The sequence below is a fragment of the Malus domestica genome, chromosome 11, assembly GCF_042453785.1.
Source record: "Malus domestica chromosome 11, GDT2T_hap1".
Lineage (NCBI taxonomy): Eukaryota > Viridiplantae > Streptophyta > Magnoliopsida > Rosales > Rosaceae > Malus > Malus domestica.
The window spans coordinates 4,140,850-4,165,696 of record NC_091671.1 but is presented as its reverse complement, the minus strand read 5'-3'; the positions used below and the strand labels follow the sequence as shown (position 1 = coordinate 4,165,696).

Here is a 24,847-nt window from a genome sequence, read left to right as displayed (position 1 = left end):
TGTTTTTAACCTTTTGATTAAATTTCAAGAGCCCAGATTGATTGACTTAATGGATTTGGTGGAAGGGATCCGAAGAGGATCCCTTTCCTATGAAGCTAGTGCATTTACAGATGGAAAGGGATCTTCGGATCCCTTCCACCTGAGCCAACTTAGCACAAAATCCGAACTCTTGAAATTTGATCCAACGGCTAAAGTTATTATAATTTTTAATAGGACCTCCTGTTTCTAACCGTTTGATCAAATTTCAATGGTCCGGATTTTATGCTCAGTTGGCTCAGGTGGAAGGGATCCGGATCCCTTACAGATTTACTGACATTCCTGCCTTAACCACACTTTTACTATATCCTGGATCAAAATGAATTCACAATTGAGAAAGCCGCCTAATGCAAACACATGAATTTGGAAAAAGTCAGTAGATAACGGACCCGGGAAGAAACAATGCCGTAGGCTGATACATAAGAATGTTTTGGCGGTCCTCAAGTCCACAAAAAGAGTAAGCGACACTGTGTCTCAACCTGTGGATAGAAGACCACCGTAATTAACTTCCGTATCCCCCATACTGCATTGCACATTCTAATCCCACTTCAGGCAAGATCCAAGTCTTCCGAGTGGAATACTACTAGCTATATCTCTCAGGACCTGATTATGCTTTCTTCTTGCTGAATGCCACACTACTATTTACGAGTTTTATAACTAGTATTTCAGACTGACATTCTTTTCATACCAGTTTTTGTTGATCAGATGCATATGTTTTGAAGATTTTTGTTGATTTTTTTTGTTCATTCGAAGTCTATTGTACGAGTACTAATTAAATCATTAATGAATTGAAAAGTTAATTATCATATTAAAAAGTTTTCAATTAACATGGTTTGTTTTAACTAAACGTGGAAAACTATTCAAATTTGGGATATCTTTCAACATTGAGAATAAAATTATGTTAATGCTCAAAATTGAGGGGCTCAACAAAGACAGTATGGTCAACCCTTGGTGGGCTCGGGATATAGAGCTAAACTATGAACAAAAGAATTTAAGTGGTTCACCCTTAAAAATGGGATACGTCTATTGTACTAGCCAGTTATATGTTTGATGTGATTACAAGACATATCTAAAATGGTGTGATGTAGTTTTTGTCTCGTGGATTCGATTGTTTAGGGTATTCGACCCCTTTATAGAGGTCTTAGTGAGACCCAAAAATCAAGGGCTCTTAAATCTCCCACCGTCATATCATAATGGGCCTAACACTTAAGCACAACATAAAAGCTACTTATCCACTGTTTAATCAACATGCGGAGTTGAAGTGATATTGGATCAAAGCTACTTGCATGGTTTCTCGAGTTGACACATACCGAGCGTGCCACTCGATCAATTTCAATGCAGAAGTTGGAGCCATGTGGAGTCATTTGTACATACAACTGGAATGGTAGTAATCTTGGAGAACTGTGGCCTTGCACACCATGAAATTTGGTAAGGTGCTGCCTACCATCGATTCAACTGCTGTGTGACTTAAAAAGGAGAAGGATAAACAAATTCTGTTATACCACGTACTTTGAATTTTTGTGTAGTAATAGTGAAGACACAGAATAAAAGAACAAAAGATATAAACCTATAACGTGAGCTTTGTAATTTGACTTCAATAATTTTAAAACATACTTGGGATAAGTGGAATGTGAGAATCTTAGGTCAATCTATGCCGCTGTCCCTGATGCATCTTTGCTTTAGAAGGGGATGACATTCATAAATAGTCAGAGTATGTAAGTTGGTGAGGCGTTGCATAGCTTGGACACTAGGTAAATTCATCAAATTCTTGCAATCTTGAATGTCCAGCTCTGTAAGGTAGGTAAGGTTACCCAACCATTCTGGTAATGTCTCCACTCTATCAAATTAATATATCTCCAAAAATGTTAGAAGTGAGGTGTTGAATTTGTTGAGGCAGAGACTTGAGCTTAGGCCAACCATACAAGGCTAACCTTGTCAGATGCATTAATGATCCAACATGAAAATCAAGAAAGGAATCAAGCTCCTCCCAGAAGCCACCGATTTCCAAATGACAGAGAGAATGGAGGCTGTCTAAACTTGGAAGACTCTAAATTCGGGATGTTTCTTATTGTCAGCGTCTCAAGAGAGAGTGGGAATTGCAGGCTTGAAAATTATCTCGAGTAATTGAAGATTCTTTTACCTAATTTTTGCAATAATGGGGTATTTGACAGTTCATCAAGTTACTCAAGGGATATGAAATAGAGATAAATAAATCAAACAAATTCAAATCACTGTTCATACGATTCGAAAATCTGTTCATATGTCATAAGTAACCATAAAAATATCAATCCAAAATCTTCATAAGGATAACAATAACAAACAGAAAGTAATTGCAGTAGCTGTATATATTATATGAACATGGTTTTACATGATGACAATTCTTGGCATTACTCATCTAACACTACTTGGGTGCTGGCAGTGTGTGATTAAACAAGATTCAATACCACGATGGGTGATCAAGCTAGTGGTTCAGCACTCTTACAGATGAACTAAAGAAAGTTAAAATATTGATTGATGTTGCCGGAATTAAGAAAGATAACATGTAAAGGAGAATGCCCAAGGACTATAAAAAGAAGTATATTATTGAGAAATGAAGGTAGAGCGAGAAAAACGCCACAGCATAGCAAAAGAAATATAGATGGCACTGGGAAACACACAACATATATAGTAAGTCAGAAGTCAACATTTTAATGTATTGATCAATTAGAAGTAGAAGAGAAGAGGTGTGGGTTTGAAAATCTTACATGACTTGATTTCAATGCGAAAGTTTGAGCCATTTGGAGTCGTTTGTACACAAAACTGGAATACAAGTAATCTCGGAGAAGTGTGGCCTTGCACACCATGAAATTTGGTTTTCCCAATACACATTTGTTGAAGTATCGCAAGGCGTTACATAGCTTCAATCCAACTGTTGTCTCAGAAGTTTCCGACTGATTTAAAAGAAGAGGGAGAAGGATAAAGAAATTATGTTATACTGGTTTAAATTTGAGTGTAGTACTAGTGGAGGCATGGAATAAATGAACAAAGGATATAAACATATACCGTCAGCTCTGTTATTTGATTTCAATGATTTCAAAACTTACTCATGATATCTGGAATGTGGGAAATCTTAGGCCAATCTGTGCCGCTGCCCCTCCTGCATCTTTCCACTAAAAGGGGATGACATCTAACTATACGGAGAATTTGTAATTTGGTGAGGCGTTGCATAGCTTGGACACTTGGTAAATTCATCAGATTCTTGCAATGAAAAATGAGAAGGTCCGTAAGGGATGTAAGGCTACCCAACCATTCTGGCAAAGTCTCCACTCCCTCAAAGTTAACTATAATCAAATATGATAGAGAAGTGAGGTGTTGAATTTGTTGAGGCAGAGACTTGAGCTTAGGCCAACCAGACAACCTTAAACATTCAAGATGCATTAATGATCCAACTTGAAAATCAGGGAAGGAATCGAGCTCCTCCCAGAACCCACCGATTTCCAAATACCTGAGAGAATTAAGGTGGTCTAAACTTGGAAGAATCTGTAAATTAGGGATTTTGACTATTGACAGCGTCTCAAGAGAGAGTGGGAATTGCAGGCTGCTCACCCAACTTTCTAATCTTTCACAATAGGAAATCTCTAGTTGTCGAAGGGAGGTCATGGTGCGCAAGTCTGAAGTAGATTGTAGACTAATGCACTCCTCGTCAATTCTGCTATTTTGGGCACAAAAGGACGCTAGCTTTGGGCAACTCCATATCCACAGTTGTCCAAGACTAATGCACTCCTCCTCAACTCTCCTACTTTTGACACCAAACCATGATAGCTTTGGGCAATCATTTATCATCAATTCTTGAAGAGAGGGACATTGTTGTGGAAGAGCAGGTAAGCTTGTCAATTCACGGCAATCCCAAATCGTCAATTTCTGAAGAGAGGCGGTGAGGGACATGCTGCCTTTCATTTCAATTGATGTCAGATTATCGCAACTCCATATACTCAATTCCACGAGAGAGGCCCATAAACTCAATGGGCCTGATAATCCATTGCATTTCTGTATACTCAGTTTCTGGAGAGAGGTGCAGTTCTTCAACCCACTCGGCAAGCGTGACAATCGTCCACAATCTACAATTTTTATTTCTTGTAGAGATGCCATGCTCTGTGTAATTGGAATAAACTCTAGACTAGGACATTCTGATATTTCCAATACCTCAAGGAGCGGGAGCGTGTCTAGCCCATTTGGCAAATACCTCAGCTTTTTGCAACTCCAAATACACAATCTTTCAAGAGAACTGCAAGAACCGACTACATCTTGGGTAATACAAGTTAAATCATTGCAATCACTTATATCCAAAGATGAGAGTTTATTATTCTTCTTCAAAATCCCTTGCGGCAAACAAGTAAGCTCCTTAATACCTTTTATTTTGAGGAAAGTGAGAGTTGTTAATCCACTGCTTATTTCTTCTATTGGCGTTCTGCTATCACAAGAAGACATCTCCAACTTTTGGAGAAATGGAAAATGACTCGGAGCATTTCTTAATTTGGAACAATCTTCAATGGTCAACATCTCGAGACTAGGAAAAACCACAACTTTTTTTCTTGACGTTGTCGGTGCTTGCTTCCATTCATTTAGATCACCACACTTAGAAATATATAATACTTTTAGCGCTGGAAATAAAGTAATTACCTCCTTACTTGTCGTGGCTACATTGTGGACAAGATCATAACCATAGAACTCAGCACCAACACATTTCAAGTTAGCCATTCCTCTAATCTTAAGCTCCGTAAGACTGGGTAGATGACCGAGCGGCGGCACTCCTTCACATTTGTCGCATCCAAGTAACTCAATCTTCTTCAATTTGTTGGGCATTAATGACCCACTCATCATCCACGTTGGAAACTTGTTGCCCATGAAGTTTGCAATACTTAAGCTCTCCAACTCAAGATGTGGTCGGAGGCCTTCTAGGACATCTTCGTCCTCGTTGTTGTCTGTTGTTGACCTATCTTCTGTCCAATTGAAGCTTAAATGGCGTATTTTCGTCTTATCCTCTAACTTTGCTTTCTTTGCTTCTTCTCCATTCTTTACAAGCTGCAAATTAGAAACAATTAATTCACCCTTCAATTGTTTCAAGCCAGCCAACTCTTCAATTCGGCGACCAATCTCATTACCCACTGAAAAGTAAGGTAATGTTCGAAGGCAAGTCAGCCGCCCTATCCCTTGTGGGAATTTGATATTCCAATCAAAATAAATATGTCTCAGGTTGATCAAGTTTTGCAGTTCTTTTGGAAACTCCTTAAGGGTACAATTCTTTGCTCTTAATGTCTGAAGGTTATAGAGCTTGCCTATAGATTTGGGGAGTGCTTTGAATCTTGTACCAGAAATGTCAAGATACCTCAAGTGTTTCAACCTTCCAACCAAAACTGGAAATTCTTCAATATTAGCTTTACTTAAATTCAAGACTCGTAAAGCTTTGAACCGTGGAAGAATGTTAGTAGGAACTTCACCGTTATCGGAAAATAGTGACCACAATTTCCTAGCACTTCTTTCTGGAATTTTTTCCAGTGTAGAAGTAGAAGCCCGAGCAACATGTCGAATCTCATGTGTATTATCTACGCCACATAAATCTCTCGTCAAGCCTTCAGATTCAGATAGATGTTCCGCAAGATCGTGCACAAGATCATGCATCTTGCATTCACTAACTATGCCATTGTCACTAATTGTAGCATCTTGAAATAAGGAGCTCTGCAATAGAATATCAAAATATTCATTGCCAATGTCCTCCATATCTTTACTTCCACCGAGTGAAGAACGGAGTAATCCTTGAGCCATCCAAAGTTGAATCAAGTTGTCTCTTTGAATTTCAGCATCTTTCTCGAACATTGAGCAATATGCAAAACATTGCTTCAATGATGGTGATTCTAAGTTGTCAAAACTCAACCTCAGAATTGACATAATTCTATCTTCTTCTTTTGAATGGTTGTTCCATATTCTACTGTTTTTAAATGACGACCATTCTTGAGTACTCTTTTTATTGTGCAAAATGCCTCCCAAAACCTGTAAATGGATTAGAGAGTTTATCACATAATGGTCTATTAAGTACATTAGTTTAACTGAAGTTGATGAAAAATTAAAACAAAAAGAGGGAATAGTTTTATTTAATTTTAAAGGTTTCCTAAGACAACGTAGAAGATACTTGAGTCATAACAAAATATTTTATCCACCAATAATGCAGTTGGCTTAAGAAAAAATGGAAAGAAGAAGACATGACCAGAAAAAAAAAATAGAAATAGTTACTAGGTGTCCTCAAACAATTTAGAAAATACATGACCTAAGGCTATCTTCAAATAAAAAGTTAAAGTCAAACACTTCGAATAAGACACAACTTCTGTCTAATACATCAAAAACTTTTGAGTGAAGTGCAAAGTCATTTACAACAACGTATTTGATTTCAAACATTATATTTGACTTTTATTTAATGCACATTGGTGATGATATAATACTCAAGTCAAATTGAACTCCAACATTGACTTTAAAATTTTAATTTTTAACTATAAGATTGGTGACAGCCCAATAAATACTAATTTGAGTCATAACAGAATAATTCATCCAATAATAATGCAACTACTTTAAGCCGCTTAACTAATTTAATAGATTTTAACTGGATTGGATCCTTTTGCTGAAGTTTTTGAACCTTATGGAAGATCAATCTATATAAATTGAATTTTCCAAATTCGAACACAATTCAATCACTTTGCAAATAATATAATCAAAATGCAAAGGGCTTAGATCTCTTTATTTGCTACCAAATATCAATCAAATTGGAGACCTTTTAGTCATCTATATGTATGTATATTGAACACAAACAATGAATGATGTTGATACCAAGTAACATATTTATAATGAACCGTTCATTCGTTTGATACATATAGATATAATTAAACGATCTCCGAACAAATGAATTTTTATAGAGATGATTTTTAAATGATTATCACGAAAATGAACGGTTCCATATTATACTATTTTTAAACGACAACCATTCTTCAATAGAATCAATACTTTTTTTTGGTGTGCAAAATGCCTCCCAAAACATGCTGATTGGATTAGTGAGTTTCAAAGGTGTCCTAAAACAATGTAGAAAATAGGGACTTGTATAAAATTTGAAAGTTTTGGCTTCCTTAATTATGAATCCCCTTGCCTAAAAGGACAAAATCTAAGCCATGTGCAAAATCATATATTAGCTTCCATTATTTTTGGTGTTTGACGAATTTCCTAAAATACCCATTAAGCAGTTAAAAACACGTTTTATTCTTGATTTGTTGGGACAATGAATTAATTCTAGTTTCTGCCTTGTTCAAATCAATAAGTTGCTATTGTTGGTTTTTGATAAATAAAAAAAATATGTTAGGGAAACTACATTTTGTGTACTATATATAAGTGATGTATACGTTCTATGCCAATTAAAAAATTTCACTAAAATCCACACCATCTAAAAAACCATTCTATGTAAATTGTACTTTAAAAATTCGAACTCAATTCAACCATCATGCAAATAATATAAATGAAAATATTGTAAAAAATAGGTGCAAATCTCATGTTATACATAATAGTACGCACCTTTGCCATTAATGGAATACCACCACAATTTTTAGCAATCTCTTTTCCAATTGCCTCGAACTCAGGAGCACTGCTATCGAACTCAAGGGCACTACTATCGGGAAAAGCTCTATCTTTCATGATGGACCAACATTCATCCACAGAAAGTTTTCCCAATTCATGTCGCGGAAGTAGCTTTTCTGAGATTGATGCAACTTTGCCACTTCGAGTAGTGACAATAATTTTAGATCCTCCAGCAGAATTAAGCTTTGACAAACATTCCATCAAATACTCCCAATTTCTGGCATCTTCATTCCAAACGTCATCAAGTACGAGCAAGTATCTTTTATCTTTCAACTCTTCTTGCAGTTTTTTAAGAATTGCATCCTGATTATCTTTTGAAGAGGCATTTGTCAAGGTAAGAGATTCTAACATCCGATGAAGAATGAGAGTGACGTCGAAAGTGTTGGATACACAAACCCATATTCTCTTTTCAAAAAATTTGTGTATCGAATCCTCGTTGTATACTGACTTGGCCAAAGTTGTTTTTCCGAGGCCTCCCATTCCCACAATGGCCATAACCGCAAGATTTTCTTGGTTGTTTTTGGAGTTGGTCAAGTTTGTGACTATATTTGACACAGCCTTCCCCCTTCCAAAAGTTTTTTCATCTTTGCCAATGAGTGAGTTGGTTTGTCTGTCCCATCTAATCCCCTGAGAGGTTGCATCTTTATTCTTGGAAACTAGTCCAAGAAGAGATGCTTCACTCTTGAGATCCACCAAGGATGCATTGATCTTCTGAAATTTAGGCGCCATTTGAAGACGAAATGCAAGTGGATTGGAGAGTGAAAAGAAGTTAAGAACCTTTTTCTTCATATGGTTTTGGATTTCGACTTTACGCCGATAACCTTCGTACTCGAGTTCATCCAAGACATCCTCAGCATCATGAGCCACGTCTTTGAGTTTCTTCACCCATGCCTCTATTGGCGGATCTATTGGAGAATGAATACAAGTTAAATGCCTTGTCAATGTAGCATGTGTGTGCGGGATTATAAGACAATTCAAAATTATATACTACCTTGTGGTTTGTCGGCAACACTATTCAACAAAAGTTCAATTTTAGTGAATGACTCTTTAAGCTTTTCGAGTTCAGCTTTGAAACCCCATGCAAATTTGAATTCTTTCTGAGCAAGTGAAAGCACCTTCTTCAGTATTCCCTCCGCAGCAAAAGTAAGCACAACTTCAGCTGCCATTCCTTCAATTCCCTGCAACTCAGCTAATCACAGTGTTTAATTTCTCTCTTGGATACAAATTACAGTACAAGGGCAATGGAGGATGATATGGTAGACAACAAATGTCGGTAGGTTTAACTTTTTATAACGTGAAAAGGTGGTGCATCCAAGAATTGGAGGATATATTCGATCCTTTGCTTAGACTAGTTTAGTTCCTTCCTTCCGTTCCGTGGTGCTTCCAAGTATCTTACACTTCGAATTTAATTCGTCCTTGTTGATCCTTTGCTTTAGACACGTCTAGTTTCTTCCTTCCATAGTTCTTTCAAGTATCTTACGTTTTGAATTGAATTCGTCCTTATTGGTGCCTTGAGTGTACCTCCTTCTCCTTTTCCTTGGGTGTACCTCCTTGTCTAGATTCTTAATATACATATGAAAATATGTGCTTCCAAGTTTCCGCAATCTTCCCTTGCACGCTGATCAGTCAGTCAATCATCGTGTTTCTGAATTTTCTCTCTAGTAGGGCAGTACTTTTGCCTTCTAACTTATGAGAACTTTCTCATTCACTTGTTCTTTCCTTCCTCAATGCTTCCGAGAATCTTACCCTTTGCTAAATTGCTTTCAAGTTCTAACTCCGTTTCTTGATGTCTTCACTGTAAGTACTGGCCCTTATGTCTCATCAATGTCGACGTAACACTTTAGATCTTTTTCACCAAATAATCATAAACAAGAAATCATGCGTTCATTAGAGAGTAACACTCCATATACATAGTTAATATCAATCAACAATTTTGAACCCCGATACGAGGTACGAGTAACTCACTTTTTAATCTACAACCCATCTTTAAATTTCTCATTCTTTCTAAAAGCATCCGCCGTTTCTATCCACGTATCCGGCTGCTTCCCCATTTTTGTTATTCCTCTCTAGAAACTGTAAAGTTCTGTGAATGGCAATGTGTGACAATTGGTTTACTTGAGGAACAAATCACTTGATTATTCAGTGATGTGCAATTTGAGTAAATTAAGAGTCCTAGTTAGGTAAGAATTGTGGATTCTTAAATCATTGCAGCTAATCTAGGAGAATCATCTAGAGGTTCAAATACAAAGATATTGCATCCTGATAGGACTCAATCAAAGTGATAGGGTTGACCTTCTTAGCTGTTAATAGGCCGGCTAATAAGGAACCCTAATAGTATATAAATACAAGGTTAAGTCCCTGCTTCCATATGTTGAATTCCTTGTATACTAAAAACCTATTCATATAGTAGAGGGATATTTTGGAGTATTGGAAGGAGAAACAACCTAGAGCTCATCAATGGCTTCATCCTCATAACCATGTCTCCGAATTCTATAGATAAGTTTATTTCCTTTTCATGTCAATTTCGTTATTATATTCGTGATCCTAATGTCTTGCTGTTGCTCTTATGATTTCAGAATATATCTTACACTTCCCTTCGTCATCGTCCTCTCTGATGTGAAATTCATGTGCTTGCCTTACGGTTTACGCAACTCTATTTCTTATTGTATCAATCAAAGCCTGTTGTTAGGCCCATAAAACAAAATTGGGGATATAACATTTTCAAGCCCATTCACTTAGCTAATGGGTTCAGCCCGGTCTCCAACCCCGTTTCAAAAGAAGACTAATATGAAACAGGTTCATCATCACCGTAGCGTTGCAGTCTGATAATACAAAATAATGTGCAAGTTTTCTTGGGCATAACATTGCATTATTAAACAAAAACAACACACGGCGATGAATCTGTTATGTATAAGTAGCTCCCTTGTTTTTCACACAACCGAGTCATTTTTTTAAGCAACAATATTTGGGGTGAGAATTAGGGATAAGCTAATGAGTCGGACTTAAATTGGCATCGAATTCACCATCTAAACAAGTTCAGAGTCGAACTTACGGCATCTCACTTAAAAGTAAAATAAACAATCGATGCATATTCCACTTTCGAGTTTAGACAACATTAAGTTAATAACAGATACATGTTCAGCACAACAAAGAATAACTTATATGACATAATTGTTCTACTTCTACAATCACAATCGACTACAAACACGAAAGCTATAACAAAAGAATATCTCCGTTCATCTTAATGTCATGGAAGAAAACCCCTGCATTGATCCTCACCAAACAGGTCCACAACGCGTCATCCCTTAACAGTTTGCACACAGAATGGAATTACACCGGGAAGCATACGGTGGCAAGGAAGCTCAAGATTCATACAGGACGACGAACCAATCGAAGAGGAGTTAAGTGAACCATCACAGACCAGTTTTGGCACGCTTCATCCCGCTTGAAGTGAAAGGAGAGACACTACCATATGGTTGAGGGCTCTCTTCTCGTAAATTGGATTTCAGCATAGCTAGTTCTCTCAACTGTTCCCTCTTGTAGTGGTCTTGTGACTCATCCTGAAAGGAAAAATGAGAATTTAATATCCATCATTTTTGTGAAAAAAATGTGATTAAAAACCAAGAGTTATAGCTCACAGTTTGTGTGAAAAAAAAAAGGCGATAAAAGACCAAGAAGCACTTTTATATGAATGAAGGACATCTACGTATTGTCCATTGAGGGAACGAGAAATCAGTTTCATGATCCGTTGCAATATGTATTTGAGAAAAAAGATACTTCATAGCGTAAAAGCAAAATAAAGTATTTGTATTGCAAAGCCGAAGGGACAAGTCAGAAACGATACCATAGGTTTGAGAAGTTCTTCTATGATTTGTTTTGCCTGTCTCAACCGCATATCAACAATATTAGCAGGCAATTCAGCCTCAATTATAATGTGCAGTGGATCATTCAAATGTTCATAACCCGGTCTTCCCCTCAACGATTCCTCCTTGAGAATAACAAGGCAAGAAACACGTGTCAAAATACGTAAACAAAAGAGATAGCATAAAATGGAAACACAAGAAAAAAAATGAACTTGATTTAAAATAATGAAAACTTCTTTTCTTAATAAATGACAAAACTGGGAATAATTCTACCTTGTCAATATCTCTTATTGAACATTTTCCTCTTATGTACACACGACAACCTGTAGAAGCTTCCACCCGCTTTAGTGAATTGCCTCTAGGACCCAGAAGCCGGCCAACAAAATTGAACTACAAAATACAAGTTTCAGTACCACAAACAAGAGAATTCTGAGATAAGGTCCTTAAATAAGAACTTGTTTTCTCAGTCGATCATCAAATAATGTGCAGCTGAGAATTCTGAGATGCCTTTGAGAAATATGTACTTATTTTAAGAACCTTAATAAATAATAACTCTGTGTGTGTGCTTGCGCATGCAAACACCTCCCAGTAACATGTTTTTGTTAACATTAAACCAACTACTTCGAATTTAAGATTGCAATTTAGCAACGTCCCTTAACGCACTGTCAAGTTATATGGGTGGCTTACATTTGGAAAGCTATCTACTGGAATATCCAAGCGCAATATCCTCTTCACAATGTAGGAACTTGGGCTTGATGGTGCAACTTGCCACTCCATATTCATCCCTTGTGGACCACCTAATCTCTGTTACATTATGCAACCAAAGCCAAACTATTGAAACTAGATGCAAAAAAGATGAACAGACGTAATGTTGCGGTACTGATAAAAAGATAAAACTGAGAAAAAGAGGGAAGATGGGAACCTGTTGCGCATTCCATATCAAATAAATGTGACAAAAGAGTATTATAATAAAGTCAACGTTGTGGTAATCCAAGCTTGTCAGTAAATAAAATCAATTAAACTTTAACCGTATTATAAAGCTGAAACTTCCACTATTTACCATATAATAATGGATTTAGTGGTATATGAAGCCAGTGCATTTACGGACACTCCTGCCTTAACCACACTTTGACTATATCCTGGATCAAAATGAATTCACAATTGAGAAAGCCGCCTAATGCAAACACATGAATTTGGAAAAAGTCAGTGGATAACTGACCCAGGAAGAAACAATGCCGTAGGCTGATACATAAGAATGTTTTGGCAGTCCTCAAGTCCACAAAAAGAGTAAGCAACACTGTGTCTCAACCTGTGGATAGAAGACCACCATAATTAACTTCCAGATTCCCCATACTGCATTGCACATTCTAATCCCACTTCAGGCAAGATCCAAGTCTTCCGAGTGGAATACTACTGGCTATCTCTCAGGAACTGATTATGCTTTCTTCTTGCTGAATGCCACAGTACTATTTACGAGTTTTATAACTAGTTTTTCAGACTGACATTCTTTTCATACCAGTTACGGAGGTATGTACAGACAAACATACAAATCTAGCAGGAAACTCATTTAGGCATATGCATATTAATTAAATCAGGCAGGGGGCAGCAAGAAAGATAATCAATAAACTACTGTGTTATATATAAAATAAAATGGACGTGCGGATGTGCAAAATAATGGTGTTGCATAAGGGAGTATGTAATTGCCAACACTTACATCATGAGGCCGTCCGTTCCAGCCACCGAGGCCTGACCCTCTATATTTTGGCATTATGTCTGAACCAATAGGGCTAGGACTTCCACGTTGCAGTCTGTCAAAGTCACTAAACCCTTGGTTGGGCATCATTCCAGAGACGCGAATTATCTCTATCAATACAGAAGAGTACCAAAGTTAGCAATTTCCTTCCTCAACATAGAACACAATGAAAACAAGAATATAGAGCATGGAATCAGTTTCCTGTCTGAGTTCTCGTCGATATTACGAATAGAAAACTCTTGAGTAGGAGTGATTAGTGATTACATGAAATGGAAGAACACATAACGTAAACAAACATACAAGTCAACCCAATATTGGAGGGAAAAAGAAGTGTTCCATTTTACCCCAAAGAGTTAAATCTTCATGCCCTTCCTAGATGCAGAAAATTTGACATTATACTCTCCTTGTCAACAAGTTCAGATCCTTTTTCCTCAAGCATTTCATAGTTCATCAATTACCCAATTCCGAAATACAGAAATGAACAGCAGGTGTAGCTTTTTCATGGCATAATCACAATTGGGTTTTCGGCACAAACAACATCCAGAAAAGCAATTACACAATACACACATAGAGAAAGAACAGCATACAGAGCTTTTCCATTGCACAATCTCAATTGGGTTCACAAACAAAAGCTCAAAAACACCCAAAACAATTCCAAATCCGAATCAGAACACAGAAAATAAGAACTTAATCCGATAGTAAAAAGATGGTTTTGGTAGAAACCTTGATTCAAGAGGCGGCCGCAGATGGGGACGACCTGCGCGAAAGGCCCGAGCTTTTGGTGCTCCGCCAACAGCTCCGTCAAGTACTGGCTGTCCACATCCGGCGGCGCTCTCAGGTGCGGAGAAAGCGCTCTCGCCGGTGAGAAATTCTGAGCGTATGAACCCGACATTGAAATCCCAATGGAGGAAAAGAGCTAAGAAGGGTACAGAATTGAGTGAAATGGTAAGAGACTTGTACTGTGCTGGTCTGCTGGGTTTGCCGGGTAGAAGTAAAAGTAACGGTGGGCAGAGTGGTGGGGTTTAGAATTGAGAGGGTTGTAATGGCGTCTTTTGTTTGCCTGCTGTAGCTAGAGAGAGAGAGAGAGAGGAGAGAGAGGAGAGAGAGGCGATGCGGACTCCATATCTTTCAGATTTTCAGACACTCTCTCTCCTCTCTAGCTCCTTCCTTCTGTGTCGTTGCTGTAAGATTTTACGATTGACACCTCACGCCGAGACTGACAGGAGGAGGATAGCGAGTGAAACCGCGCGCTTTCGCAGCGGGTGAAATCGTGGATCCAATCGGCTGCTGTGGAAAGGTCACCGGATGTGGGACCAGGGGCCGCTGGGTGGGGCCGGATCCAGCTTGTGAGTTGTGCAAATGAAAACCACGCTCCTATTCAGGTGGGGATCGCGTTCCTCCTTCACTCCCTTGAATATTCGCGTCGTTAGTCTACACCTCTTGCGCTATCCAATTTTTGTTAAAAATTACCATTAGAGATGAAGATTAATATTAATAATCAAGTAATTATCAACTGTTAATGTATTTGAGAACTAATAGTTGTCTATTAATAGGTTTTGATTACGAATTACATTGATAAATGTACACGCGTAGGTTACATATTTCTGTTGTATTAGGTTATGTATTTCTATTGTATTTATTTATAACTGATGATTGTTCATTTTAGAATTACATTTAGTACAAATTAACCACCATAAGGTGCTCATGTAGTTAGGGACAAATTTTAGGTCTATGTTCCACACGGCATGTCTTGGGTTCGATTCTTGGTTCTGATAAATCACAATGGTGGTTATGAAAGGCTGAAATGCCTTTGGTCTTACCTGTTCTCGAAAAAGTAAACTATCGTACCGAAAACACCAATTGATTTCCTTTAAAAAAAATTATGAATTTACAAAAACAGTGCAATAATGGTCTTGATCTAAGGATGGGAGTGTTAAGTTGTCTTCTTGTTCTTGGAATATAAAGAGTTTGGTTAGTTGAACTCGGTTGCTTTATGAACCACAACTTGGTATTCTTGGAAACTTGAGGTCATAGTATATGATTTTGATGGCAGCTAGTTTGACCAAGGCTCTACACAACGAGAAACTTCTTTATTCATTTACGTAACTACTTATCAACGATGAATACTAAATATAATCGTACACGTATTGCTGGTAAAAAGGGATAATACATCAACGCTCTAACACAAAAATCTAGCCTCAATGCATCTCAAAAAGTTTTTTGATTTAGTTTATTTTTGCCTATTCATGTGTAATGTTGTGAGGGCGAATATTAGCACAATGAAAATGTTACTCATTTGTCACCTAAAGATTATGGGTTCAAGTCATGAAAACAACCTCTTTGCAAAGCAGGAGTACAGTTGCATACGATAGACATTTTTTCCCTCCCCCCCCCACCTCTGACCTTAACAAAGCAAAGAACCTTGTTTATTTGGGATCGTCTCTTTTAGGTATGGTTTGGGATTGAGGTGATTTTAAGAAAAATGGTATGAAAAAAAACTAGGAGAATTTTTGGTGTTTGGTAAACTTTCAACTTCAGTTTTTTTTTCACAGTTTTAGATGAAAAAAAAGCCAAAAAACAGAAGCAGCAAAAAGCAGCTTTGAAAAACTAGCTTTTCAGTTTTGTACAAGGTGAACAGTAACCCTTTAATGAAAGTTTCTGGCAATCCTACCCTTTCCCGATTCCACGGCGAAGTTTCTTCACAATGCAGAAGATGACGCATGAATGGTTTTCGCAGACCGGCAGCGGAGTCGACGACTCGCAGAAGCCATCATCGTCTTCTTTGCTAGCCGATTGGAACTCCTACGCTGTTTCACAATCCACTGACGAGAGCTCCTCTTTGGGACTTGGATTCGATCTTGAATCTGCGGTGCGCTCTGCTAACGACACTGTTTCCGGCACTTTCAGCGTGTAAGTTCGTATTTGATCTTAGTTTCCTACCTGATTAACTCAGTTTTTTAGTTACTGTAGAGTTATTTGTGGGCGATTTTGGCTGTGGGTTTCTAATTTTGTGTGTGTTTTAAGTGAATCTGATAATTGGGTTTTCGATTTTGTGCGTATTTAGGAGAACTTGATCATGGGTTTTGGAATTTGTGTATAAATAAGTGAATCTGATATGGGATTAATGATATTTGTGTATATTATGCTGGGATGTTAATGATTGTGTGCATATTTAAGTGAATCTGATATGGAGATTTTGGTTTTTAGGGGTTTAGGAGCTGGTGGATTTGTAGAATAAGCTGATATCTCGACCCGTATTGTCAAATTTATGTATGTGATAGATTTTGATGATGGGAATTTGATTTATGTGCTTGGATCAGGGATTAGTATTTTAGTATTTGATTGAGTGCATGATACTTGCTTATGTTGCTTCATATTCTGATTTGGGGTCTATGGATTTCGTTCTGACTGTATGATTAGACTGTAGTTAAACGAAGAGCTGTCGAGCTGTATGAGTTACAGGACTTGTGGAGGGTCCTGTCCGAGGTGCTTAAGGAATGGGATGTTAGCTCAAAGGAGAGTGAATTTAGGTTTTTCTCAATTACATCTCTCATTTTGTTTCTTTTGTTAGCACCAGCAAGACGAACCCGAGATGCTTGCATGGCACTTGGATTTGGTCGAAGGCGCTCAACCTGTGAAAGGTTTAATTTTTCAATAATTTGATGTTTGAAATTCTTAATTTTGTGTTTGTGTTGGGATTTTGAAGCTTTTATGTGTTGCATAATCTATCTGGTGTGATTAGAGTTTAAGTGATTGCATTTTCTTTAGGGTTTTTCAATAATGACTCTTGATTAATGACTCTTGTATGTTTCAATAATGACTCTTGATTAACCTTATTTGATTGTATCAACTGTTGCTGCTTGCAATCGGATTTGGTCATATTGGTGAATTTCGCCCCAAAGGTCGCACTTGGTGCGATGACAAATGCCTTCCCCCATGAGCGGTAGGTCTCGGGTTCGAGACTTGGGAACAGCCTCTCCATAAATGCTGATAATATGTGGTCTATTATGAAGGATTTTCATCATTGAGTGACTTTTGATTTCTATTATTACAGTGAGTGAGAAATGAAAGTAAAACTGTTGCAGTGGTTAAAAGAGCAGAGATGAAAATTTGAGTATATGGTTGTATTTGCTTAGTTCAGTTCTCTTTGTATAAAAAATAGAGAGATCATATAGTTGTAAATGATTCAATGGTGATATGACATTGGAAATTTGGAATAAAATTTTTTTTTTGGTTTAGTTAGTGTTTCGAGGTGATATGTGATTGTACAATGATTCCATAACTGCTATAGTTGTTTCCTATATGCTACTAGATGGTATGGATTGTACAAGAATGCTATAAAAAGCTATAATAGCATTTGGAAAATGCTATGAAAATTTTACAATAGCATTTGATGAATGCAGCTAATTAGACTACTTTCAAGTACATTAACAATATTGTACTAATGAATCCTAGCTATTCAATCTAAAATATTTCAATTGAAGTAGTTTGTCATACTAATTAATATTTAAGATAACGTTTATAAATATTTTTCTTTTAAAAATAAAGTATATTTAGTAATTCACCTTTATTTGTTAAAGAAATTAAATTAATAGCACATCTAATATTATACCATTTTTTATCATTTCACACAGTTACAGCTGTTTTATATAAAAGTTGGGTTGTGATTTTCACACACCCTTAACTACTTTTCCCACACCCCTTCCTATTTTTTCGTACTTAATTGATATCCTACTATTTAATCTTCCATATATACGCCTCCCTATTTAATATTTCATTAATTATCATCGGAAAGTAGGAAGGGTATATATGGAAGATTAAATAGTATGATATCAATTAACTATTAAAAAATAGGAAGGGGTGTGGGAAAAATAGTTAAGGGTGTGTGAAAATCATAATCCATAAAGTTTATCAAACACTATTATACTGTTTTTTTTTTTCAAAAGCATTTTTACAAAAAAGTTTACCAAACACTCTGCTGCTTTATTTCACAACTGCTTATTCTCATAGCACAGCAGAAACATCGTTTTTTCAAAGTACAGCAATACCAAACCAACCCTTAATATAATGGTTGTAAGCTGTGTTTGGTATAACTAAATAAATACACAAAAACAATGTCATTGGGGTTTTGCAAGATGTGCATGATTTTAATAATTTTGGGAGGTTCCCAAGGTGACATGGACTGTTTTGATCCCTACCTACCTGCATTGTTGTCTCCGGCGCAACGTGCTGTGCCTATTAGAGGAATCCTATGCAGCTATGCTTCATTTCCAACCATGTCTCAAGAGAAAAGTAAAACAAAAAACAATTAAAAAAAAAAAACAAAGTAGTTTAATCACTCTGTTTTTGTAAACTAAAATTAGAGTAATATATGCTAGCAACCTATTTTTATAAATCTTCACGTTTTACCCTATCATCTGAGAATATGCACGAAGATTCAAATCGCTTATTTTTTAGGTCATTTTTTAATCAGTTCTGCCAATAATCAACTAAATTTGAAATCGTTTAGTCATTTTATGGACATTCAGTAACTAATGAACCTTGTTATTTAGTTCGATACTAAAAATAATTTCACCAACGTTAATAAAACGATTAAACAATTTCTGATTTGGTTGATTTTCTTCTGTTAAAGTTGATCTTTAAAGCTTAATTTAATAAATAAACGATTCCAACCGTAATACAACGTTATAGAATGCTACAGACAACCGTACTGATAAAACGAGAAGGTTTGACTGAAAAGTTCAGAGTAGCATTCCAATATAATCATGTTCATATATTTAATGATTTGATGCATAAGTAGGGCGCCGAATGAAATGAATTATTAAAGAAAAAAGGTAAGCAAGGAGCTGTCCACAAGCTTTGGACATTACATCTGTCTTGAAGTTGTTTGCTCAATTGGCACATAGGAAAGTGGTTAAACTATATTAGGCAAATATTCCTTGTTTTAAACTAACTGTCATGCTATCTAACTATCCCTTTGATTCCTCAAAAGAAATAAAGAAAAGTAATCAGTCCGATTCTGAATCATTGGTCCATCTAGTTGGACGAAAATAGGCCCACTAGTAACCACGTCTCTATATAAAGATGACTCCTAACATTTCATGGCACAGAGTATATCGTTATTGCGATGTTCCATGTCAATATTATAATGTCATGTATAAACACATGTTTTTAGAGTAGCGGTATAACCGTTCAGTTAAAGTTGCTTTCTTGTTTGAAGGCTTTGACATCGAAGTATGTTCAGTTAAAATGTTATGTTCCACTCAGTGATAAACGTTTTATGCAAGATTTAATCGTTGCAAGATCCACTAAATCCTTATATGTAAAATCTAAATTGTTGATTTTTTCGGACTACTCAGTAGTCGCACAATATGAACAAATAACCAATGACGGCCTTGTGTAGTTGGCATATGCTTCAGATTTTCATGTTTATTAATAAAAATGTCGTACCCAGTGCACAAGGCTTCCGCTTTACGCAGGGTCTGGGAGAGGTGAATGTCGGCTAGCCTTACCCCCATTTATGGAGAGGCTGCTCCCAAGTCTCGAACCCGAGACCTACCGCTCATGGACGAAGGCACTTGTCATCGCACCAAGTGCGACCTCTTTTCATGTTTATTAATGCTTTAGTAAAAGGTCACATGAGCAGGTGGAATACTATTTATACACCGCATTTCATTTGTTGGTCCAAAACCTTTCATTTCATGTGATCAAAGTTCATACACCAAGTTTATAGAGCATTCAATTTTTAAAAATAAGCTTGTGAAGAGGATGAGACCATCTGGTGAATTATATTTATTACTTCTACTCTGTTGCACACTGATATCGAGAATAATTTACATACAACTGGAACCCTGAACTTGCGGTATCACAAACCAAAAACACAATATTACCTGAAAAACTAAAACACATGACGGTCATGATAGGCTTCGGATACCACCAACTTATCATCCCACTTGCATGTAAATTTCTCTCGTCCATTCAAATTTGTGGCCGTTGGAGAGAATTCAACTCCCAAGCACTAATAAATTAACATTGTGGATTCACAAGCTTGGAAGCTTAAAACTCACTACACATGAACTACATCACATACAGGCCAAGCGATTGGGAGGACCGATTATAAATGGCAAAAAGTATATTACAAACAACAGATAATATTGCTACAACTTCAAGCCTTTGTTGAAAGTACATATCCCCTTGCCAATCAAAGAGGAACATCTTCGGGGTTATTTGGTACCGTTTTCCATCATTGGGAGGTATTTTGGGAAGCTCCCTGGACCTCTGATGGCGGTGAAGGATAAGGAGGGATGACCTGAGTCGATGAAAAGTTCTGTCAAAGTCGGTCAAGAAGGCAGTGGAGGAAACAGGGACTAGGGAAGACTGGAGACGAGAATGTACCTTGATGGGATAAACTTCGGTGACTTCTTCATTTCCCTCATCCAAGTATACAACATCCTGCATAGTGAGTTGGTGATATTCGACAACCTCCCTTAGGAAGCGGTTTTCACGTGCATATACTGAATTTTCGTGTGCCAATCTAGCCTTTTCTGCCAAAAGGGTTTCCAATTGCAGTCTTATCTGAACAGAAATATTATTATCAAACATATTGCAACCCAATGCCATTATGGATATAGAAAGAGATATGATGCACAAACATTACAATGTAAACAAGGAGATTACTGTACAGGAATATCGTAACTTTCACAAGTCTCAACAGAAATTAAGAAAGGAAAACGGCAATGTGACAGAATAAACCAAAAAACACTAGAAGTGCAGAAAGGGAAAAGAATGGATACCATATCATCATCTTCAGGGTTGTCTCCCCTTTCACGATTCTCCCGAAGGATTTTGTTTTCTTCCTCCAGCTGAGCACATCGCTCCTTCGCAAAAGCAAAATCTGCTTTGACAGTCTTCAACTCCCGAAGAAGAAGTTTTGCTTTGGCAGCCATTGCCATTGCAACCTGTAGTGCAAAAACAAAAGTGCAAATCATGCATCTTACTATTACAAGTAACATAAAAACATCAAACAACTATGATAGAAGGCATTTTGTATACAACTCGGCCATCTTAAAATTCCTTCTTTTCCCTATGGTTTCCTGCTCTTATAAATAAGATAGAGTGGGCTGCACTAAGCCTATGGTTCAAAAGATGCTACAAATTAACCCAATTGCAAAGCTTATGGATGAAGCATTGAAGTCATTCGAGACTTTTCATTCCATTAAGTGTTGGGGCACACCAGATTCAATTGATTTTCATACACGATAGAAGAAAACTAGTTACATCCTATTAAACTATTCCAAGATTCCAACATTGTTCATATCCCACTATAATAACAAATCTGATAAGCTCAACCCACACCAAGAAACATCTATTATATCAACCAGTGACACAAAAGTTGCCACCTTACGTCGCGAGATGCCTTCAATTGGAGTTCGAGGTCAGCTTGTGTCTGAGGTTGTGATTTTTGCGCAGAATCACTAGGCTTTTTCCTGATATGCTTACGAGTCTCTTGAATGATGTCTGCAGTCCCTTTCTCAACAATTGTACGACCCTCCTGTCAAAGAGTGAATGGTAGACAGTGAGTATATGATCAAATAGGCACAAGTGCCAATTATTGGACCAACTCCAGAGTATAGAGACAGCTAAAGATAAAATTGCACAAATATGCATAATGCAATGAATTTGTGCAGATACAAAAACACACGCATAGAGTCAATGTTCCATTCTTATTAGCATTATTTATAAACACACCAGGATAACCATACTACGTTTCAAGAATAGAGTGAAACAGCGGGCAAAATATTGGAATTACTTTTGGAAGCATGAGAAAAACGTTTCAACTCAAAGGTCACTTTAACATAAATTCACATTGCCTACCTCCAAAGCATTCCCAATGGTGCCACTAATATAATTAAGTGAGGATGTAAATGCGCCCAACCCCTTCTGTAATGGGGGATTCTCTGTCTTTCCGCGGCTCTCAACAAATTGGTTTGGTTCAGGATACTGCAAATAGTTAGGAGATACACAAATTAGAGTATTAGATGATATAAGTCTAATACACAAATTAGAGTATTAGATACTATAAAGGCACGATGAAGACTGTATCTCACCTTACCCCTTGTAGGTGTAGACGGCGGCATGTCCGCCCTTGTTGTTCGGGGTGAATCATAATCTTGAGCTCCATTATCGTCGTCGAGAATGGCTTTGGCTTTTCTAGCAAGAACACCCCAAAACCCATGTTTGGATTCATTCACATTCTTGATTGAAGTATACTCATGCGGCTGAAAATCCAACAGAAAGCAGCAAAATTTAAGTAATGGGCAGAACAAAAACTGCAAACAGATGCAACAAAACACACAATTCACGAATGAAACAGCATAAAAGCATATGAATCCAAAGACCTTGGAGGACGGAGAAGAAGATGCAGTGGTGGCGGGGTTGGAATATCGGGAGGGCAATGAGGACGTTGGGGAGGAGGAGTTGACAGCAGCCTGTGCACCGCGAGCAGCGTAAGCGGAGGAGAGAGAGGAGTCGCGATGCGCCGACGAGGCTCGAATAGCTTTGGCCGCAAGCGAATCGTCGGACTGCAGCGAAGGTAGTGGGTACCGAGATTTATCTTCCTCTTCTTCAAATCGAAAGCTCGTGCTTGATGTCGATGACGACGACGAAACCTGCTGCCTTCTTCTGTAAGCCATTTCCGACTACCCCTCTTTCCTCCACGCAATCGAATTTCAAAAAGCCTAATTCCCAAATCAATTTCTGAGCCTATGACACTCGCCTCTCATTCAAAACCCGAGCTTTTGCCCTCTTTTTCCTGCGTTTTGCTTCCCGAAAACAGAGTCTCCCTGAGACTGCACGGATTGTAAATTGAAGAGGGCGGATGACGAAAGCCCTAATTTTGGAAACCCTAGTACAGTCACAGAGAAGAAGATCTCCTTCCTCCGCCTTCAGCCGAATGAATCGGCCCTCTTTCTTCCGAAACTCACCTGTCTGTGTCTGTGTCTGTGTTGCGTTCGTCAACGCCCCTCCTACTTTCCTTTGAAACAGAGTTACTGTTCTTGTGATTTGAGCCTAGTGCTTTGATCGGCCCAGGGTTTCGGAGATGGGCCTTTTTCTTGTACACAAGACATAGTCACAAAAGGGACCCATTTTCTTTTCCAAATTCAAAGTATGTAAGCCCAAATCTAAATGCAATTGACAATTGTAGTTTCACTTGTAGTAAGAGGTATATTTGATTTGGCTTCTGTGAAAGGCGAGTTCGATATTAATTTGTTATGTTGATTAATTGTGCTTAAATTGCTCCCTTTTTCTTGATACGATCTTGAGGAAAGGAGGAATCGAACTAGGGAACAAGAGTAAATACTCTTAACCAAGAAAACAAATATCTCGCCCTTTTAGTATAAAGTTGTGTTGCATATGAAAAACCCTAATATTAATGTCTTATTCCAAATAGATTAAGTGTGAATAGGGAGATGGGATTGGGTCTTTAAAAGAATTCTTAAATTTTTTTTAGTTTGACTGTATAGTTTTTAAAATTTTCAATTTGACCTCTGAAATTTAAATACAATGGCAAACTGATCCTAAACATGTTATGACAATTGTTTAACTATGTCTTAGCCATGTCCAAAAGTCAAAGGACACTCTAAAATTCGTGCTCTACGCTCAATCTACATGTTCGACACTACATACTTGAAACTTAAAATGCCAATACGAAATATATGCTTACACTCGATCAACATATAACAAGTTTTTTTTTTTTACTGTTTTTGGATGGAAAACTGATTTAAATTTTGAACTCAGTTTAAATATTGAAAAAAAGGGCATCGCTATGAGCTTATTGGTCATGTTCATTGTTTTTAAGTCCAGTTTTTTCTTTGCCATTCTATTTGGTATTCAAATCAATTTGTTATATACGCAACAAAGGAACAACGACTCCTTAGTTGGGTTGCTTGCTTTATCAATGACACACTATATCACACATGGACATGTTACAGTTGCTACTTGCATAACAAAAGTCTTACCAACTAATTAATAGTTCAAGTTAAAAATAAGGGTAGTATTATCTGCACATGTATTTTTACTTCTCGCACATCACTCTCAATTTCCAACTGTCGAATCAAATGAATTGAAGAAGATCAATGGATAAAAATTAACAAATGTGTGTGAAAAATGAAAAGGGGTGTGTGAAAGCACACCCAAAAACAATTGTGTTTGTACAGTTGACTTAAAGAGAATGCTATAGATGAGGTCTTGGATTGAGAATTGAGGAAACAATTAAAATCATACAAAACCATTCAAATCGAAAACCATTACGTCCATGTGAAATATCTTGTATACAGTACGAGACATAAAAATATCAAGTTTGAAAATCGTTGCTAGGTCCTAAAATGAGTTTTGTACGTGTTCATGTCCATTTTAATTACTCTTATTCTGTCACGTCCGAGCTACCAAGTGAGACATTGTCTTTATATTATTTACAAATTGAAATGGAGGGAACGTGCTATAATTATAAGTACTTTGAATGTACGCACGGCTTTCTGCTGTTGGT

At 37.3% G+C, this 24,847-nt stretch overlaps 3 protein-coding genes and 1 long non-coding RNA gene across 6 annotated transcripts; 1 reads left to right on the top strand and 3 right to left on the bottom strand.

The window, feature by feature from the left end:
* Positions 1-1,114: 1,114 nt before the first annotated feature.
* LOC103418922 (disease resistance protein RGA2-like) lies at positions 1,115-8,945 on the bottom strand. 3 transcript variants are annotated; one of them, XM_070807567.1, is made up of 6 exons: positions 8,678-8,945; positions 7,624-8,591; positions 3,120-6,063; positions 2,781-2,966; positions 1,968-2,176; positions 1,115-1,873 (listed from the first exon to the last, which is right to left on the bottom strand). In XM_070807567.1, exons 1-4 carry the CDS (start codon positions 8,850-8,852, stop codon positions 2,953-2,955), a joined length of 4,101 nt encoding a protein of 1,366 aa, XP_070663668.1. In that variant the 5' UTR covers positions 8,853-8,945; the 3' UTR covers positions 1,115-1,873; positions 1,968-2,176; positions 2,781-2,952. The 3 variants fall into 3 exon arrangements, with proteins under 3 accessions (XP_070663668.1, XP_028943914.1, XP_028943915.1); XM_029088081.2 differs by having other exon boundaries at positions 1,115-2,176; XM_029088082.2 differs by lacking the exons at positions 1,115-1,873; positions 1,968-2,176 and adding an exon at positions 2,364-2,680.
* Positions 8,946-10,755: 1,810 nt separating this feature from the next.
* Positions 10,756-14,627, bottom strand: LOC103418917 (KH domain-containing protein At3g08620-like). The gene is made up of 6 exons (XM_029088080.2): positions 14,026-14,627; positions 13,264-13,412; positions 12,237-12,353; positions 11,823-11,939; positions 11,531-11,674; positions 10,756-11,246 (listed from the first exon to the last, which is right to left on the bottom strand). Exons 1-6 carry the CDS (start codon positions 14,192-14,194, stop codon positions 11,100-11,102), a joined length of 843 nt encoding a protein of 280 aa, XP_028943913.1. The 5' UTR covers positions 14,195-14,627; the 3' UTR covers positions 10,756-11,099.
* A 1,132-nt stretch (positions 14,628-15,759) lies between these two features.
* On the top strand, positions 15,760-17,540 carry LOC139189373 (uncharacterized). The gene is made up of 3 exons (XR_011573287.1): positions 15,760-16,212; positions 16,510-16,572; positions 16,730-17,540. It is a non-coding gene; the product is annotated as an uncharacterized lncRNA (long non-coding RNA).
* Positions 17,541-20,255: 2,715 nt separating this feature from the next.
* Positions 20,256-23,350, bottom strand: LOC103418726 (uncharacterized). Its single transcript, XM_029088079.2, has 7 exons — positions 22,701-23,350; positions 22,410-22,580; positions 22,177-22,302; positions 21,707-21,853; positions 21,096-21,260; positions 20,698-20,877; positions 20,256-20,611 (listed from the first exon to the last, which is right to left on the bottom strand). Exons 1-7 carry the CDS (start codon positions 22,992-22,994, stop codon positions 20,546-20,548), a joined length of 1,149 nt encoding a protein of 382 aa, XP_028943912.1. The 5' UTR covers positions 22,995-23,350; the 3' UTR covers positions 20,256-20,545.
* Positions 23,351-24,847: the final 1,497 nt, after the last annotated feature.

Excerpts from the sequence above, each read along its gene's own strand:
- LOC103418922 (XM_029088081.2), bottom strand. The coding sequence starts at position 8,852 with ATGGCAGCTGAAGTTGTGCTTACTTTTGCTGCGGAGGGAATACTGAAG. Across the intron at positions 8,592-8,677 it reads TGTTGCCGACAAACCACAAG|ATCCGCCAATAGAGGCATGG; the intron begins GTAGTATATAAT and ends ATTCTCCAATAG. Across the intron at positions 6,064-7,623 it reads GTATTCCATTAATGGCAAAG|GTTTTGGGAGGCATTTTGCA; the intron begins GTGCGTACTATT and ends ATCCATTTACAG.
- LOC103418917 (XM_029088080.2), bottom strand. The coding sequence starts at position 14,194 with ATGTCGGGTTCATACGCTCAGAATTTCTCACCGGCGAGAGCGCTTTCT. Across the intron at positions 11,940-12,236 it reads CAGTAGATAGCTTTCCAAAT|TTCAATTTTGTTGGCCGGCT; the intron begins GTAAGCCACCCA and ends TGTATTTTGTAG. Across the intron at positions 11,247-11,530 it reads AAGAACTTCTCAAACCTATG|GATGAGTCACAAGACCACTA; the intron begins GTATCGTTTCTG and ends TTTTCCTTTCAG.
- LOC103418726 (XM_029088079.2), bottom strand. The coding sequence starts at position 22,994 with ATGGCTTACAGAAGAAGGCAGCAGGTTTCGTCGTCGTCATCGACATCA. Across the intron at positions 20,878-21,095 it reads ACCCTGAAGATGATGATATG|ATAAGACTGCAATTGGAAAC; the intron begins GTATCCATTCTT and ends ATTTCTGTTCAG. Across the intron at positions 20,612-20,697 it reads CCGAAGTTTATCCCATCAAG|GTCATCCCTCCTTATCCTTC; the intron begins GTACATTCTCGT and ends TCATCGACTCAG.